General features: G+C 47.9%; 1 protein-coding gene across 1 annotated transcript in view; it reads left to right on the top strand.

The window, feature by feature from the left end:
- The window catches only part of LOC115179231 (guanine nucleotide exchange factor DBS-like), a 65572-nt gene extending 50173 nt beyond the window's left edge, over positions 1 to 15399 (top strand). The window contains exons 8-24 of the mRNA XM_029740623.1: positions 97 to 259; positions 4663 to 4807; positions 5454 to 5520; positions 5735 to 5850; positions 6024 to 6186; positions 6305 to 6523; positions 6675 to 6896; positions 7122 to 7293; positions 7409 to 7481; positions 7582 to 7676; positions 7931 to 8023; positions 8219 to 8275; positions 8507 to 8581; positions 11049 to 11129; positions 12455 to 12564; positions 12694 to 12919; positions 13221 to 15399. Of these exons, the coding sequence (XP_029596483.1) occupies positions 97 to 259; positions 4663 to 4807; positions 5454 to 5520; positions 5735 to 5850; positions 6024 to 6186; positions 6305 to 6523; positions 6675 to 6896; positions 7122 to 7293; positions 7409 to 7481; positions 7582 to 7676; positions 7931 to 8023; positions 8219 to 8275; positions 8507 to 8581; positions 11049 to 11129; positions 12455 to 12564; positions 12694 to 12919; positions 13221 to 13300 (2157 nt within the window). The 3' untranslated portion in view covers positions 13301 to 15399. The remainder of the gene's footprint in view (positions 1 to 96; positions 260 to 4662; positions 4808 to 5453; positions 5521 to 5734; positions 5851 to 6023; positions 6187 to 6304; positions 6524 to 6674; positions 6897 to 7121; positions 7294 to 7408; positions 7482 to 7581; positions 7677 to 7930; positions 8024 to 8218; positions 8276 to 8506; positions 8582 to 11048; positions 11130 to 12454; positions 12565 to 12693; positions 12920 to 13220) is intronic.
- The last annotated feature ends 446 nt before the right edge of the window (positions 15400 to 15845 follow it).

Genomic DNA, 15845 nt, shown 5'->3' with positions numbered 1-15845 from the left:
ACGATGAATAGAGACGAGGAAGACGTTTTTGACTATTGAGATACACCCTTAAAACGTCAGCATCTAACCCTCCCTCCACTCTGTGTGTGTTAACAGGAGCAGGTAGAGAAGGTGTTCCAAAAGCAGGTGTCCATGCAGGAGATGTTTGAGAAGAGGAGGATCAGTCTGAAGAAGCTGGCAGCCAAACAGACACGGCCCGTCCAGCCAGTGGCTCCCAGGCCTGAAGCCATCATCAAGTTCCCCATGTCCCTCCTAGTGAGTACTGCACTCTGCTCCACATATCACACTTTTCCTTCCCAGTCTCTCTGGTTCTTTCTCTGCCTTTCCCTCCCTGTCTCTCTGGTTCTAACTCTGCCTTTCCCTCCCTGTCTCTCTGGTTCTAACTCTACCTTTCCCTCCCTGTCGCTCTGGTTCTTTCTCTGTCTTTCCCTCCCTGTCTCTCTGGTTCTTTCTCTGCCTTTCCCTCCCTGTCTCTCTGGTTCTAACTCTGCCTTTCCCTCCCTGTCTCTCTGGTTCTAACTCTGCCTTCCCTCCCTGTCTCTCTGGTTCTAACTCTGCCTTTCCCTCCCTGTCTCTCTGGTTCTTTCTCTACCTTTCCCTCCCTGTCTCTCTGGTTCTAACTCTGCCTTTCCCTCCCTGTCTCTCTGGTTCTAACTCTGCCTTTCCCTCCCTGTCTCTCTGGTTCTTTCTCTGCCTTTCCCTCCCTGTCTCTCTGGTTCTAACTCTGCCTTTCCCTCCCTGTCTCTCTGGTTCTTTCTCTACCTTTCCCCTCCCTGTCTCTCTGGTTCTTTCTCTGCCTTTCCCTCCCTGTCTCTCTGGTTCTTTCTCTACCTTTCCCTCCCTGTCTCTCTGGTTCTATCTCTGTCTTTCCCTCCCAGTCTCTCTGGTTCTAACTCTGTCTTTCCCTCCCTGTCTCTCTGGTTCTTTCTCTGCCTTTCCCTCCCTGTCTCTCTGGTTCTAACTCTGCCTTTCCCTCCCTGTCTCTCTGGTTCTTTCTCTGCCTTTCCCTCCCTGTCTCTCTGGTTCTAACTCTGCCCTTTCCCTTCCTGTCTCTGTCGTTCTTTCTCTTCCTTTCCCTCCCTGTCTCTCTGGTTCTAACTCTGCCTTTCCCTCCCTGTCTCTCTGGTTCTAACTCTGCCTTTCCCCTCCCTGTCTCTCTGGTCTTTTCTCGCCTTTCCCTCCCTGTCTTCTCTGGTTCTAACTCTGCTTTCCCTCCATGTCGTCTGGTTCTTTCTCTGTCTTTTCCCTCCCTGTCTCCTGGTTCTTCTCGCCTTTCCCTCCCTGTCTCTCTGGTTCTAACTCTGCCTTTCCCTCCCTGTCTCTCTGGTTCTTTCTCTACCTTTCCCTCCCTGTCTCTCTGTTCTAACTTTGCCTTTCCTCCCTGTCTCTGGTTCTAACTCTACTACCTTTCCCTCCCTGTCCTCTTCTGGTTCTAACTCTGCCTTTCCCTCCCTGTCTCTCTGGTTCTAACTCTACCTTTCCCTCCCTGTCTCTCTGGTTCTAACTCTGCCTTTCCCCTCCCTGTCTCTCTGGTTCTAACTCTGCCTTTCCCTCCCTGTCTCTCTGGTTCTTTCTCTGTCTTTCCCTCCCTGTCTCTCTGGTTCTTTCTCTGTCTTTCCCTCCCTGTCTCTCTGGTTCTTTCTCTACCTTTCCCTCCCTGTCTCTCTGGTTCTTTCTCTGCCTTTCCCTCCCTGTCTCTCTGGTTCTTTCTCTGCCTTTCCCTCCCTGTCTCTCTGGTTCTTTCTCTACCTTTCCCTCCCTGTCTCTCTGGTTCTTTCTCTGTCTTTCCCTCCCTGTCTCTCTGGTTCTTTCTCTGTCTTTCCCTCCCTGTCTCTCTGGTTCTAACTCTGCCTTTCCCTCCCTGTCTCTCTGGTTCTAACTCTACCTTTCCCCTCCCTGTCTCTCTGGTTCTTTCTCTGCCTTTCCCTCCCTGTCTCTCTGGTTCTTTCTCTACCTTTCCCTCCCTGTCTCTCTGGTTCTTTCTCTGCCTTTCCCTCCCTGTCTCTCTGGTTCTAACTCTGCCTTTCCCTCCCTGTCTCTCTGGTTCTAACTCTACCTTTCCCTCCCTGTCTCTCTGGTTCTTTCTCTGCCTTTCCCTCCCTGTCTCTCTGGTTCTTTCTCTACCTTTCCCTCCCTGTCTCTCTGGTTCTTTCTCTGCCTTTCCCTCCCTGTCTCTCTGGTTCTTTCTCTGCCTTTCCCTCCCTGTCTCTCTGGTTCTAACTCTGCCTTTCCCTCCCTGTCTCTCTGGGTTCTTTCTCTCTGCCTTTCCCTCCCTGTCTCTCTGGGTTCTTTCTCTGTCTTTCCCTCCCTGTCTCTCTGGTCTTTCTCTGCCTTTCCCTCCTGTCTCTCTGGTTCTAACTCTGCCTTTCCCTCCCCTGTCTCTCTGGTTCTTACTCTGCCTTTCACTCCCTGTCTCTCTGGTTCTTACTCGTCTTTCCCTCCCTGTCTCTCTGGTTCTAACTTGTCCTTATCCCTCCCTGTCTCTCTGGTTCTAATCTCTGCCTTTCCCTCCCTGTCTCTATGTTCTTTCTCTGCCTTTCCCTCCCTGTTCTCTCTGCGTTCTTTCTTCTGTCCTTTTCCCTCCCTGTCTCTCTGGTTCTTTCTCTGCCTTTCCCTCCCCTGTCTCTCTGGTTCTTTCTCTGTCCTTTCCCTCCCTGTCTCTCTGGTTCTTTCTCTGCCTTTCCCTCCCTGTCTCTCTGGTTCTTTCTCTGCCTTTCCCTCCCTGTCTCTCTGGTTCTAACTCTGCCTTTCCCTCCCTGTCTCTCTGGTTCTTTCTCTGCCTTTCCCTCCCTGTCTCTCTGGTTCTAACTCTACCTTTCCCTCCCTGTCTCTCTGGTTCTTTCTCTACCTTTCCCTCCCTGTCTCTCTGGTTCTTTCTCTACCTTTCCCTCCCTGTCTCTCTGGTTCTTTCTCTACCTTTCCCTCCCTGTCTCTCTGGTTCTAACTCTGCCTTTCCCTCCCTGTCTCTCTGGTTCTTTCTCTGCCTTTCCCTCCCTGTCTCTCTGGTTCTAACTCTGTCTTTCCCTCCCTGTCTCTCTGGTTCTAACTCTGTCTTTCCCTCCCTGTCTCTCTGGTTCTAACTCTGTCTTTCCCTCCCTGTCTCTCTGGTTCTAACTCTGTCTTTCCCTCCCTGTCTCTCTGGTTCTAACTCTGCCTTTCCCTCCCTGTCTCTCTGGTTCTAACTCTACCTTTCCCTCCCTGTCTCTCTGGTTCTTTCTCTGCCTTTCCCTCCCTGTCTCTCTGGTTCTTTCTCTACCTTTCCCTCCCTGTCTCTCTGGTTCTAACTCTGCCTTTCCCTCCCTGTCTCTCTGGTTCTAACTCTGCCTTTCCCTCCCTGTCTCTATGGTTCTAACTCTACCTTTTCCCTCCCTGTCTCTCTGGTTCTTTCTCTGCCTTTCCCTCCCTGTCTCTCTGGTTCTTTCTCTACCTTTCCCTCCCTGTCTCTCTGGTTCTTTCTCTGCCTTTCCCTCCCTGTCTCTCTGGTTCTTTCTCTGCCTTTCCCTCCCTGTCTCTCTGGTTCTAACTCTGCCTTTCCCTCCCTGTCTCTCTGGTTCTTTCTCTGCCTTTCCCTCCCTGTCTCTCTGGTTCTTTCTCTGTCTTTCCCTCCCTGTCTCTCTGGTTCTTTCTCTGCCTTTCCCTCCCTGTCTCTCTGGTTCTAACTCTGCCTTTCCCTCCCTGTCTCTCTGGTTCTAACTCTGCCTTTCCCTCCCTGTCTCTCTGGTTCTTTCTCTGCCTTTCCCTCCCTGTCTCTCTGGTTCTTTCTCTGCCTTTCCCTCCCTGTCTCTCTGGTTCTTTCTCTGCCTTTCCCTCCCTGTCTCTCTGGTTCTAACTCTGCCTTTCCCTCCCTGTCTCTCTGGTTCTTCTCTGCCTTTCCCTCCCTGTCTCTCTGGTTCTTTCTCTACCTTCCCTCCCCTGTCTCTCTGGTTCTAACTCTGCCTTTCCCTCCCTGTCTCTCTGGTTCTAACTCTGTCTTTCCCTCCCTGTCTCTCTGGTTCTTTCTCTACCTTTCCCTCCCTGTCTCTCTGGTTCTAACTCTGCCTTTCCCTCCCTGTCTCTCTGGTTCTTTCTCTGCCTTTCCCTCCCTGTCTCTCTGGTTCTAACTTTGTCTTCCCTCCCTGTCTCTCTGGTTCTAACTCTGTCTTTCCCTCCCTGTCTCTCTGGTTCTAACTCTGCCTTTCCCTCCCTGTCCTCTGGTTACCCTGTCTCTCTGGTTCTTTCTCTGCCTTTCCCTCCCTGTCTCTCTGGTTCTTTCTCTGTCTTTCCCTCCCTGTCTCTCTGGTTCTTTCTCTGCCTTTCCCTCCCTGTCTCTCTGGTTCTTTCTCTGTCTTTCCCTCCGTCTCTCTGGTTCTGATGGAAAAAGCTATACGGATACTCCTAATATTTTATTTCAGAATAGGTTCAAATTGGGTTAGGGTAAGGGTTAAGGGTTTGGTTGAGGTAAGGGTCAGTTTTACATTTTGCTGAGTTGTTTTGCAGGTCAGCAGTAGCCTGTCCTGTTTCTGATCCATTCATTGCCATCTAGTGGCATGTAAGAACTGCAATTGTGCCTTAAACAATATCTCATTCCCCGACAATATATCATTGATTGATTGAAATGACGTTTTTATTGGTTGTTTGAAGTTCAGATGAGTAGTTCTCATCTCGTCTTTCTGTTTCTTGTAGCTCACAGGAGTCAAGAGACAAGGAATGCAGAGGACAACATCTTGAACGTAGAAAACTGCAGAATAGTGGAGGTCCAGGTGCAGAACGGCGGCAGCAGACACAGCTCTCTGTCTGAGGAGGAGGAGAACCTGGCTGTGCTCCGACGGTAGGGTCAGGGGTCAAAGGTCAATGATGTCATACTATAGCCTGAAATGCCTTAAAATAAATCAATGAACGGCCTCCCGAGTGGCGCAGCGGTCTAATGCACTGTGTCGCAGTGCTTGAAGCGTCACTACAGACCCGGGATCGATCCCAGGCTGTGTCACAACCGGCCGTGACCAGGAGTCCCATAGGGTGGCGCACAATTTGCCCAGTGTCGTCTGGGTTAGGGGAGGGTTTGGCCGGGGCTTTACTTGGCTCATCGCGCTCTAGTGACTCCTTGTGGTGGGCCTGGCACCTGCAGGCTGACTTCGGTAGTCAGTTGGACGGTGTTTCCTCCAACACATTGGTGCAGCTGGCTTCCATGTTAAGAGGGCAGGTTTGGCGGGTCATGTTTCGGGAAGACGCATGACTCGACCTTCGCCTCTCCTGAGCCCGTTGGGGAGTTGCATCAATGGGACAAGATCTAAATTGGGGAGAAAAAAGGGGTAAAAAAATATATTTAAAAAGATCAATATGAATTAATCCTCTTGTGAAGCACAGTTGAAAAGAGATGGTTAGAAAGATAGTTAGATATTTCATACTTGGTATAGTTTATCAAAATAATAATACAATATGTTGATGTTAAATAGAATGTTGTTTTGTTCCTACAGACATGTAATGAACGAGCTGTTGGAGACTGAGAGGGCGTATGTAGAGGAGCTACTCTGTGTACTGCAGGTGTGTCACTTCTGACCACTAGAGGTCGCCACTACTTCACTGTGTGTGTGTGTGTGTGTGTGTGTGTGTGTGTGTGTGTGTGTGTGTGTGTGTGTGTGTGTGTGTGTGTGTGTGTGTGTGTGTGTGTGTGTGTTATTGTTGAAAATTGACTTGTCATAGATGTGCATTTTCAGATTGTCCTGTGTTAACATTTTAGTATGTGTTGTTATTCCAGGGTTATGCTGCAGAGATGGACAACCCAGCCATGGCCCAGCTCCTCCCCAGTGCTCTGCTCAACAGGAAGGATGTCCTGTTTGGCAACATGCCGGAGATCTACCAGTTCCACAAGAGGTGACTTTTACTCCACTGCAACACCCATGTTACATAATGTTTACTGAGCAATGTCCTGTCATTGTGAACAGCTGTTACAGAAGAGGCACATTCATTCAACCATACCGACCCACTGCTTCCCAACCTCGGTAGTACTGACCTGCGTCCTGTTGTCTGTCTGTGTCTCTCATCAGGACATTCCTCAGGGAGCTGGAGACCTACACAGACGTCCCTGAGCTGGTGGGACGCTGTTTCCTGGAGAGGATGGGCGACCTGCAGATCTATGAGAAGTACTGTCAGAACAAACCTCGCTCCGAGAGCTTGTGGAGACAGTGCTCCGACTGCGCCTTCTTCCAGGTAACCTTTCACCTTTCTTTCAGGGCCCTCAGTGTATCTTGGAGAGGATCCTCAAGATCAGTATACTGTAAGCTTGTAAAAACAAAAAATGTATTGATGTGTGATTGTTTTTACGAAGGAGTGCCAGAGAAAGTTGGAACACAAACTGGGGTTGGACTCGTACCTCCTCAAGCCAGTCCAGAGGATAACCAAATACCAGCTGATACTGAAGGAGTTACTGAAGTACAGTAAGGGCTGTGAGGGTTCAGAGGACCTGCAGGAGGCGCTGTCCTCCATCCTGGGGATCCTGAAGGCTGTCAACGACTCCATGCACCTCATCGCCATCACAGGATATGAGGTCAGCTAACCACGACCCCCCTATTCTCCTCGTGCTTTAGGGTGGAGAGGAAGAAGTTACCCAACAGTGTAACATCTTCTGTACCACAGACAACGCTCAGTTATCTTTCCTACTTGTGATTGATTGATTGTGTTAATTTATTGATCCCCAGGGGAGCCTGACGGAGCTGGGCAGGCTGCTGATGCAGGGGTCGTTCAGCGTGTGGACGGAACACAAGAAAGGTCACGCTAAGGTCAAGGACCTGGCCCGCTTCAAGCCCATGCAGAGACACCTGTTCCTGCATGAAAAAGCCTTGCTCTTCTGTAAGAGACGGGAGGAGAACGGGGAGGGTTACGAGAAAGCCCCGTCCTACAGCTTCAAACACTCCCTCAACGTGAGTCTGTTGATGTCCGGCTGGCTGGCTCACTGTCTGGGGGAGGGTTACGAGAAAGCCCCCTCGTACAGCTTCAAACACTTCCTCAATGTCCTGACTGACTTTCTGCCAGTCTGTCTGGCTGGCTGTCTGGCTGGCTCTCCATGGATTTTTACTTGGATCTATAGTATGTTATGAGTTCAACAGTGATTTAGAAGTGTAATATTCTTCGGTTCTCTCAAACAGATGAGTGCGGTGGGCATCACAGAGAGCGCCAAGGGTGACAACAAGAAGTTTGAGATCTGGTGTAATTCCAGAGAGGAGGTGTTTATCGTCCAGGCTGCGACACCTGAGATCAAAACATCTTGGTTGAACGAGATCAGGAAGGTTCTGACTGGCCAGCTGAAGGCCTGCAGGGGTAAGATAGGGGATCTGCGGCATTACAGACACACACACACACATTCCAGAGTTGATACACATCTGGATGCTAAATTCTCTGTTGTTGTGTTAGTAACTGTGATGATTTGTTCCAGAATCGAGTCAAAAGAAGGCGTCAGACACAATGTCTCCCAGTCCAACCAGCAACAGCCCACCTATCTGTCTCAGGTCAGACTTTACAGAGAGAACCATGGCTAGAGCCAGTTAGAGAGAAGGAATCAACATGGTTGGTTCTTCTCTTTTTCACCTGTTTGTTTCTCCCTCTTAGTCCATTTAGGAACTGTCAGAAGAGCGTGAAGAAGGGAGAAGAGAAGAAGACAGATGCTGTCAACTCTGACCCCAACTCCCCCTCCTCCCACAAAGGTGAGTTGCCCTATTTTGTTGATTAAAGAAACATTTTTTACTTCTATCAAATGCTCATGACAAGAAAGCAAACTTCTGTTGCAGTTTTAGTGACCCCCCTCGTCTGGTTAGGTACCCAAGCCGTCCTTGAATCTTTTCCTACTTCCTCCTTCCTTGTTCCTCTTTTAATCTGAGCTTTCTTTCTCTTCTTTTCCTCTTCAAACCACTTTACTCTGTCTCTCCTTCCTGTCCCTCTTTCGCTACCATGTTTGTAGAGGAGACAGTCACCAGTCCCACCACTGACAGGGCATCAGTGGCTAAAAAGCGTTTTACCCTTCAAGGCTTCAGCAACCTGAAGAGTCAGAAAGGTAACACTAGTGTCCTGGAGGCATCCCCCATGTTATCGTCATCACATATGGCAAAGATATGTTCTCCATTTTGAAGTCAACCCCAAGCTCTCTTAACCTACCCCCAACATGATTTTAGACAGGGTACATCCTTTCCAGTAGTCGACTGCATCAGGGCTTTTGAAGACTGATATTTTGGCATGCTTTCCTTTGCAGAATTTCTTCACCCTGCTGGTAAAAGTCTAACATTACCAATGGTATTCTCTCAACCAGGTATACTACAGTATAGTTTGCGGTTAATACATCAAATATTAGAATTAGTGTCTGTTTTAGTAGGCCTGTCCCCCAGCCTCATTATTTAGATGTCTCCAATAGTATTAGCAAGTAGCTAATTATTCTAGTCAGTTTCAGGAAGTTCTTCCCTCTCTCACAGCTGTTTTTCTATTGCTCTCTTTATCATTTCTCTCTGTTTCCTTCTCTTCTGTCTCTCTTCTGCGGCGACAGGATCCCCCCTTAGCCCTGACCATAAAGCCAAACGCCACGAGATTAAGAGTGACCCAACTCCCTTTGGGTGTAAAGGTATTCTATCTAGTCCATGTCATACCTGTGTTTGACTCTGTAGTGTAGTCATCCATCCATCCTGACCCTCCCTCACTGTAGTCATCCATCCATCCTGACCCTCCCTCACTGTAGTCATCCATCCATCCTGACCCTCCCTCACAGTAGTCATCCAGCCATCCTGACCCTCCCTCACAGTAGTCATCCAGCCATCCTGACCCTCCCTCACAGTAGTCACCAGTCCTGATCCTGCCTCACTGTAGTCATCCACCTATCCTGACCCTCCCTCACTGTAGTCATCCAGCCATCCTGACCCTCCCTCACTGTAGTCATCCAGCCATCCTGACCTTCCCTCACTGTAGTCATCCAGCCATCCTGCCCTCCCTCACTGTAGTCATCCAGCCATCCTGACCTTCCCTCACTGTAGTCATCCATCCATCCTGACCCTCCCTCACTGTAGTCATCATCCATCCATCCTGACCCTCCCTCACTGTAGTCATCATCCATCCATCCTGACCCTCCCTCACTGTAGTGATCCATCCATCCTGACCCTCCATCACTGTAGTCATCCACCTATCCTGACTCTCCGTCACTGTAGTCATCCACCTATCCTGACTCTCCGTCACTGTAGTCATCCACCTATCCTGACCCTCCGTCACTGTAGTCATCCACCTATCCTGTCCCTCCGTCACTGTAGTCATCCACCTATCCTGTCCCTCCCTCACTGTAGTCATCCATCCTGACCCTCCCTCACTGTAGTCATCCACCTATCCTGACCCTCCGTCACTGTAGTCATCCACCTATCCTGTCCCTCCGTCACTGTAGTCATTCATCCATCCTGACCCTCCGTCACTGTAGTCCTCCATCCATCCATCCATCCTGACCCTCCGTCACTGTAGTCCTCCATCCATCCATCCTGACCCTCCGTCACTGTAGTCATCCATCCTGACCCTCCCTCACTGTAGTCATCCATCCTGACCCTCCCTCACTGTAGTCATCCACCTATCCTGACCCTCCGTCACTGTAGTCATCCACCTATCCTGACCCTCCGTCACTGTAGTCATTCATCCATCCTGACCCTCCGTCACTGTAGTCCTCCATCCATCCATCCATCCTGACCCTCCGTCACTGTAGTCCTCCATCCATCCATCCTGATCCTCCGTCACTGTAGTCATCCATCCTGACCCTCCCTCACTGTAGTCATCCATCCATCCTTACCCTCCCTCACTGTAGGCATCCATCCTGACCCTCCCTCACTGTAGTCATCCATCCATCCTGACCCTCCCTCACTGTAGTCATCCATCCATCCCTACCCTCCCTCACTGTAGTCATCCATCTTGACCCTTCCTCACTGTAGGCATCCATCCTGACCCTCCCTCACTGTAGTCATCCATCCATCCTGACCCTCCCTCACTGTAGTCATCCAGCCATCCTGACCTTCCCTCACTGTAGGCATCCATCCTGACCCTCCCTCACTGTAGGCATCCATCCTGACCCTCCCTCACTGTAGTCATCCAGCCATCCTGACCCTCCCTCACTGTAGTCATCCACCTATCCTGACCCTCCCTCACTGTAGTCATCCATCCATCCTGACCCTCCCTCACTGTAGTCATCCATCCATCCTGACCCTCCCTCACTGTAGTCATCCATCCATCCTGACCCTCCCTCACTGTAGTCATCCACCTATCCTGACCCTCGGTCACTGTAGTCATCCATCCATCCTGACCCTCCCTCACTGTAGTCATCCATCCTGACCCTCCCTCACTGTAGGCATCCATCCTGACCCTCCCTCACTGTAGGCATCCATCCTGACCTTCCCTCACTGTAGGCATCCATCCTGACCTTCCCTCACTGTAGTCATCCATCCATCCTGACCCTCCCTCACTGTAGTCATCCAGCCATCCTGACCCTCCCTCACTGTAGTCATCCACCTATCCTGTCCCTCCGTCACTGTAGTCATCCATCCATCCTGTCCCTCCGTCACTGTAGTCATCCATCCATCCTGACCCTCCCTCACTGTAGTCATCCAGCCATCCTGACCCTCCCTCACTGTAGTCGTCTCAGCACCATGTCAACTCCCCATCATCCCAAAATATATCTCTGTGTGACCATCATGCAAGTATTATTTGAGTAAACTGGAGAGGGAATGAATTGTGGTAGATCAATGATCGACATTCAGCCACCAGGCCCGCTGAGTGCCTTGGTACTGTCTAGGTAAAGACACTGAACTGACGAGGGACGGCAACATGGAGATGAACCAGATAAGAGAATTCAAAATTGACGATCGTTGACTACAGAAGATGCATACAACAATGTCTTGTTTTAAACAAGGGAAAAATCAATGACATGCCTTGTTGGCCTCAAAGGCCTTAGTCAGACAGTTTGATGGATGAGTCGACCTACACCTGTGTACTTCAAAGCCACCTGAGTGGCAGACACAGCGTTCATCTGGACGACGTTGCTGACTGCTACTGCTTCTTCTCCTCAGAGCCTGGTCAGACTCCTCACATCACTCTGAGCAGGGCCAAGTGGCTCAGCACCTCTAGTCTCTTACAGGCCAAAAGGAGAGGTAGTGTTACAACATGCCTGGGAGGAACACGCTGCTGCACTGTGTGGTTGGCCTGGACCCTGCTCTGCTTCTTCCACACACAGAATACCCCCCACCAACACATACTCACAAATCACTAGCTTGTTCCACAATCACAGACAAATCTTCTCTGAGATTTGCTGTTGAATATCTGTGTGATATTCACAGCCGGAAAATACTGATTTGGGTTGTTTGTTTACTGTAAGGCAAACTGTGTCTCTCTCTGTAGCATGTGTTGCTGTGTTGGTTGCTGTGTGTCTGTGTTTCTGACTGATCACAATGCATTGATCTAGGTCTCACTGGATGCTAGGACTCCACCTCTGTTCTTCTTGGTTATTCAATCATGTTCTTTGGGTTCTAATCTGGTTCTTGTGGTTCTGTTTGAGGATTTGCAGTGTACTCTGTCAATGGATGTGTTTGCATCAAGTTCTCACCACACACGTCACCTATCACTGTACATATCACCTTGTCTTGTGTATGATTGTGTTAGTGTCCGCTCCTCCTTTCCTCTTGAGTGTCACTCCCTTTCTCTAGTTTGACAAACTATCCTTCATGTTGGGATCAAACATTCCATGACAATAACATTCTCTAAATTGCAATCTATCTTGGATGTGCCTTGGAATTTTTGGTGCCACTGCTAAATCTTAATCTAGATATCAATCGAGTTTGCTGAATTCTATTACTCTCCTTCTCTCTTTCCTACTCTCCTCTCGTTCCTACTCTCCTTCTATCTTTCCTACTCTCCTCTCGTTCCTACTCTCCTTCTATCTTTCCTACTCTCCTTCTATCTTTCCTACTCTCCTTCTCTCTTTCCTACTCTCCTTCTATCTTTCCTACTCTCCTCTCTTTCCTACTCTCCTTCTCTCTTTCCTACTCTCCTCTCGTTCCTACTCTCCTTCTATCTTTCCTACTCTCCTCTCGTTCCTACTCTCCTTCTATCTTTCCTACTCTCCTCTCGTTCCTACTCTCCTTCTATCTTTCCTACTCTCCTTCTATCTTTCCTACTCTCCTCGTTCCTACTCTCCTTCTATCTTTCCTACTCTCCTTCTATCTTTCCTACTCTCCTTCTATCTTTCCTACTCTCCTTCTATCTTTCCTACTCTCCTTCTATCTTTCCTACTCTCCTTCTATCTTTCCTACTCTCCTATCTTTCCTACTCTCCTTCTATCTTTCCTACTCTCCTTCTATCTTTCCTACTCTCCTTCTATCTTTCCTACTCTCCTTCTATCTTTCCTACTCTCCTTCTATCTTTCCTACTCTCCTTCTCTCTTTCCTACTCTCCTTCTCTCTTTCCCTCCTCCCCCTAGGTTGGAACAAGGCTTCTTTCTCCATGGACGTGCCAGAAGTGCATGATGGGTACTCCAGCACCGAGGACCCCATGAACTCTGACCCTGAGGATGAGGGAGGCAGGAAGCTGGTGAGTCATGGTCGCCAACATGTCTACAACATGTTATGAAAGTTACTTGTTATTCCCTAGCAACATACATGGTAACATGACACACTGGACGCAAACATATGAACTTTGCCCTTTACCCTGTGAACCCAGGCTGTCGGTGACAGGTTCACAGTGGTGGCGGACTATGAGAAGGAGAAAGGAGGGCCTCAGGACTTGTCAGTGAAGAGTGGAGACATGGTGCAGCTCATTAAAGAGGGAGATGACGGACAGTGGTTTGTTAGAAACTTGGGGAGCAACCAAGATGGCTGGGTAGCAGCAGCCAACCTTCTCACCCTCATCACAGAGTCCAAGTCCTCGCAGTCTCTCTGCAGCTCAGGTACACTGGCTCCGTCTGTCTGCCTCTTTCTCTTCAGTCTCTCTGCAGCTCAGGTACACTGGCTCCGTCTGTCTGCCTCTTTCTCTTCAGTCTCTCTGCAGCTCAGGTACACTGGCTCCGTCTGTCTGCCTCTTTCTCTTCAGTCTCTCTCTCTCAGTTTGTGCAAGAGGGGACTGTATCTTGCAACCCAAACAGCTATTTTGAAAAGTAACAGGAGTGTGTCTGTATTTTAGTTTGTTTTAGAAGTATCTGTGGACTCTAATGGAAACTAACGTGTGTGTTTTGTTGTGTTGTGTTACAGAGGGCAGTGTAACTGGCAACCTCAGCACCTCCTCCAGCTGCAGTGAAACCTACACAAGTTTCTCTGACATCAAGCCCTAAAGTCCTGCCCCCTCTAAGCCCTGAGACACAGCTACGGCGCCACCCAGTGGTTGGCTGTTCAAATGACACGTGCGCTTTTCCCCTCTACTACTGTTCAAATTGTATTTATCACATGCGCCGAATCCTACTGGTGTAGCCTTTACAGTGAAATGCTGGCAGGCGTTAGTTTTCATTACAGTCCATAGATACTTCATTCTCACACTGAAGTGGAGGCTGCCTGGACTGTAGCAGAAAGCAGTCTAATAGCTGCTTATCTGTCAATGTGAAGGGAAGGTAATGAAGGACTGCTTTCCTCTGGACATACTCCACTCTCAGGGATAAGAGGTAGTGTCCTAGCCTTTTACTGTGATTGAGGGCTAGCACACATTGAGAACAGGAAGTTCAGGCCTCCCCTACCTGTTTGACAGAGATGAACAAGGAAGGACACACCCGCTCCATTCACACACACAGGCAGGCTTTGTTAGCCTAGCGTGGTACCGCTCCTCCCACTCCAACAAGGTGACAGTGATATGCAGCCAGGAGCTCCTCTACAGAACTCAACACTTCAACAGACAAACAGATGCCTCAGTCTCTCTCCTGTGGACTCTGGTAACTGGTTGTGTCATAATGTTTCTCTGTGTCAGGCAGTCAACCTCCTCAGTATGTCCTCAGTCTCTCTCCTGTGGACTCTGGTAACCGGTTGTGTCATAATGTTTCTCTGTGTCAGGCAGTCAACCTCCTCAGTATGTCCTCAGTCTCTCTCCTGTGGACTCTGGTAACCGGTTGTGTCATAATGTTTCTCTGTGTCAGGCAGTCAACCTCCTCAGTATGTCCTCAGTCTCTCTCCTGTGGACTCTGGTAACCGGTTGTGTCATAATGTTTCTCTGTGTCAGGCAGTCAACCTCCTCAGTATGTCCTCAGTCTCTCTCCTGAGTGACTTTAAAAATAGATGATGGATTTATATTTCATATGTTTCTACTGGATCCATCAAGACAAACTAAACTGTAAAAGTGTCGAGACTATCACATTCTAGCAAGAATGCAAATTAGAATGGAATTGTCATGAAATACTTTTTGAGTTTGGTCAACTGTGTATATCTATGGCTTTGTCCAGAGGCCCTCCAGTACATTTCCAGTCCCTCTCCCTCCCTGTTTCTCCTTCCTCCACCTGTACTGTCTGGGCTATTAGTGAACTCTTGGCTTTGTTCCCAGTGATCTGAGAGAGCTGGGCTTTAAACTACCAGGTGTTCCTTTAGGCAAGGGCAATATTACAGGACGGTCAGATATCATAGAAACTTCAACAATAACAGTGCTCAGGGTGTTCTTCTGAATCATTTTCTCTTGGCTCAAAGTGAAATCCTATACACTACACAGAAATCCCCTGAAGATTGAGATTCCCATAAAAAGATTCATGTCAGGTCGATTGATGTTGAAATAGCTGTGTACTGTACCAGAGAGTATAAACTTAAAAGGAATTATTTGTATGCGTTAATCAATGTGTACAAGTTCATTTATTTGAGAAAGATGTGTACAGATATTATTAGCCTATACCTCGTATTTTTCATTGAATATGTGTATGTTGTGTATGAAGACCATGGATATGTTTTCGTGGGTCTAAATATATCAAAGATATTTTATTAATTGGTTGGCAGGGCATGTTTCCATGGTAATTTCTTAAAACTCCTGAGAGGACATATATTAATAGAAATATCATCCTTTTGCTCATTTGAGAATGCAGTCTGTACACTGAAAACCGAAGATGGAATATAACTGTACGTCCTGTGCTGAAAGTTCAACTCAGAATGATGGTTGTCTCAAATTTCAGCACGCACAATAAAAGGTTTTAAACTGTTTTGGTTATAACCGTTTTAGTTATAACTGTTTTTATAACTTATTGTTCTACTGTATATCTTTTTCGATTTGCATCCAGTGAGATTACAATGTCGTTACTGTGTGTCACATTGTTATGCAGCACATTGCAGCATTATTTTGTTCTTTATTTTCCTACGGTAACAAGTATTGATACAGATGTTATATAATTAATGATATGCATTCATATCTGTGTATATGTGTAAATATGTATCTGAGGTGTTGAATAAAGACAAACATTCTTTGCTTTAATCAAATGACTCTGTTTTTCTCATTATAAAACCATCAGATATCATTAAATGATGTAGTCTATCATTGCTCACTGTGTGGACGTTTAGTTTGTTTTAAATCATTTAACGTTGCAGCTACTGTCTTATTTTAATGTCGATTTTCACACTCACAGCCTAGACATGTTTTAAAATCGATACATTTGAAATGGTTTAATATTTTCAATCTTTTTGTGATTTTGACAATAATACAACATAAAAACAGTACAGTATATGAATAGAAAACAGCACGCACAACTGAAGTTAGGCTTCTACCAAAAATATTTGATGAAATATTTTATTGAGTGTATTTTGCTAGATAAGATTATGATTCACCCCAGTTGCTAAGCTCTAGACGCGTGATTTCCAGCGTTCACGGAGGTTTGGTGAATACCTGTTTTGTGAGCTGTAACTGATAGACCTACAGTAGGG

This window comes from Salmo trutta, chromosome 39 (genome assembly GCF_901001165.1).
Source record: "Salmo trutta chromosome 39, fSalTru1.1, whole genome shotgun sequence".
NCBI classification, from domain to species: domain Eukaryota; kingdom Metazoa; phylum Chordata; class Actinopteri; order Salmoniformes; family Salmonidae; genus Salmo; species Salmo trutta.
Note: the sequence above shows the minus strand (reverse complement) of the source record. Positions and strands in the feature narration are given on the sequence as shown.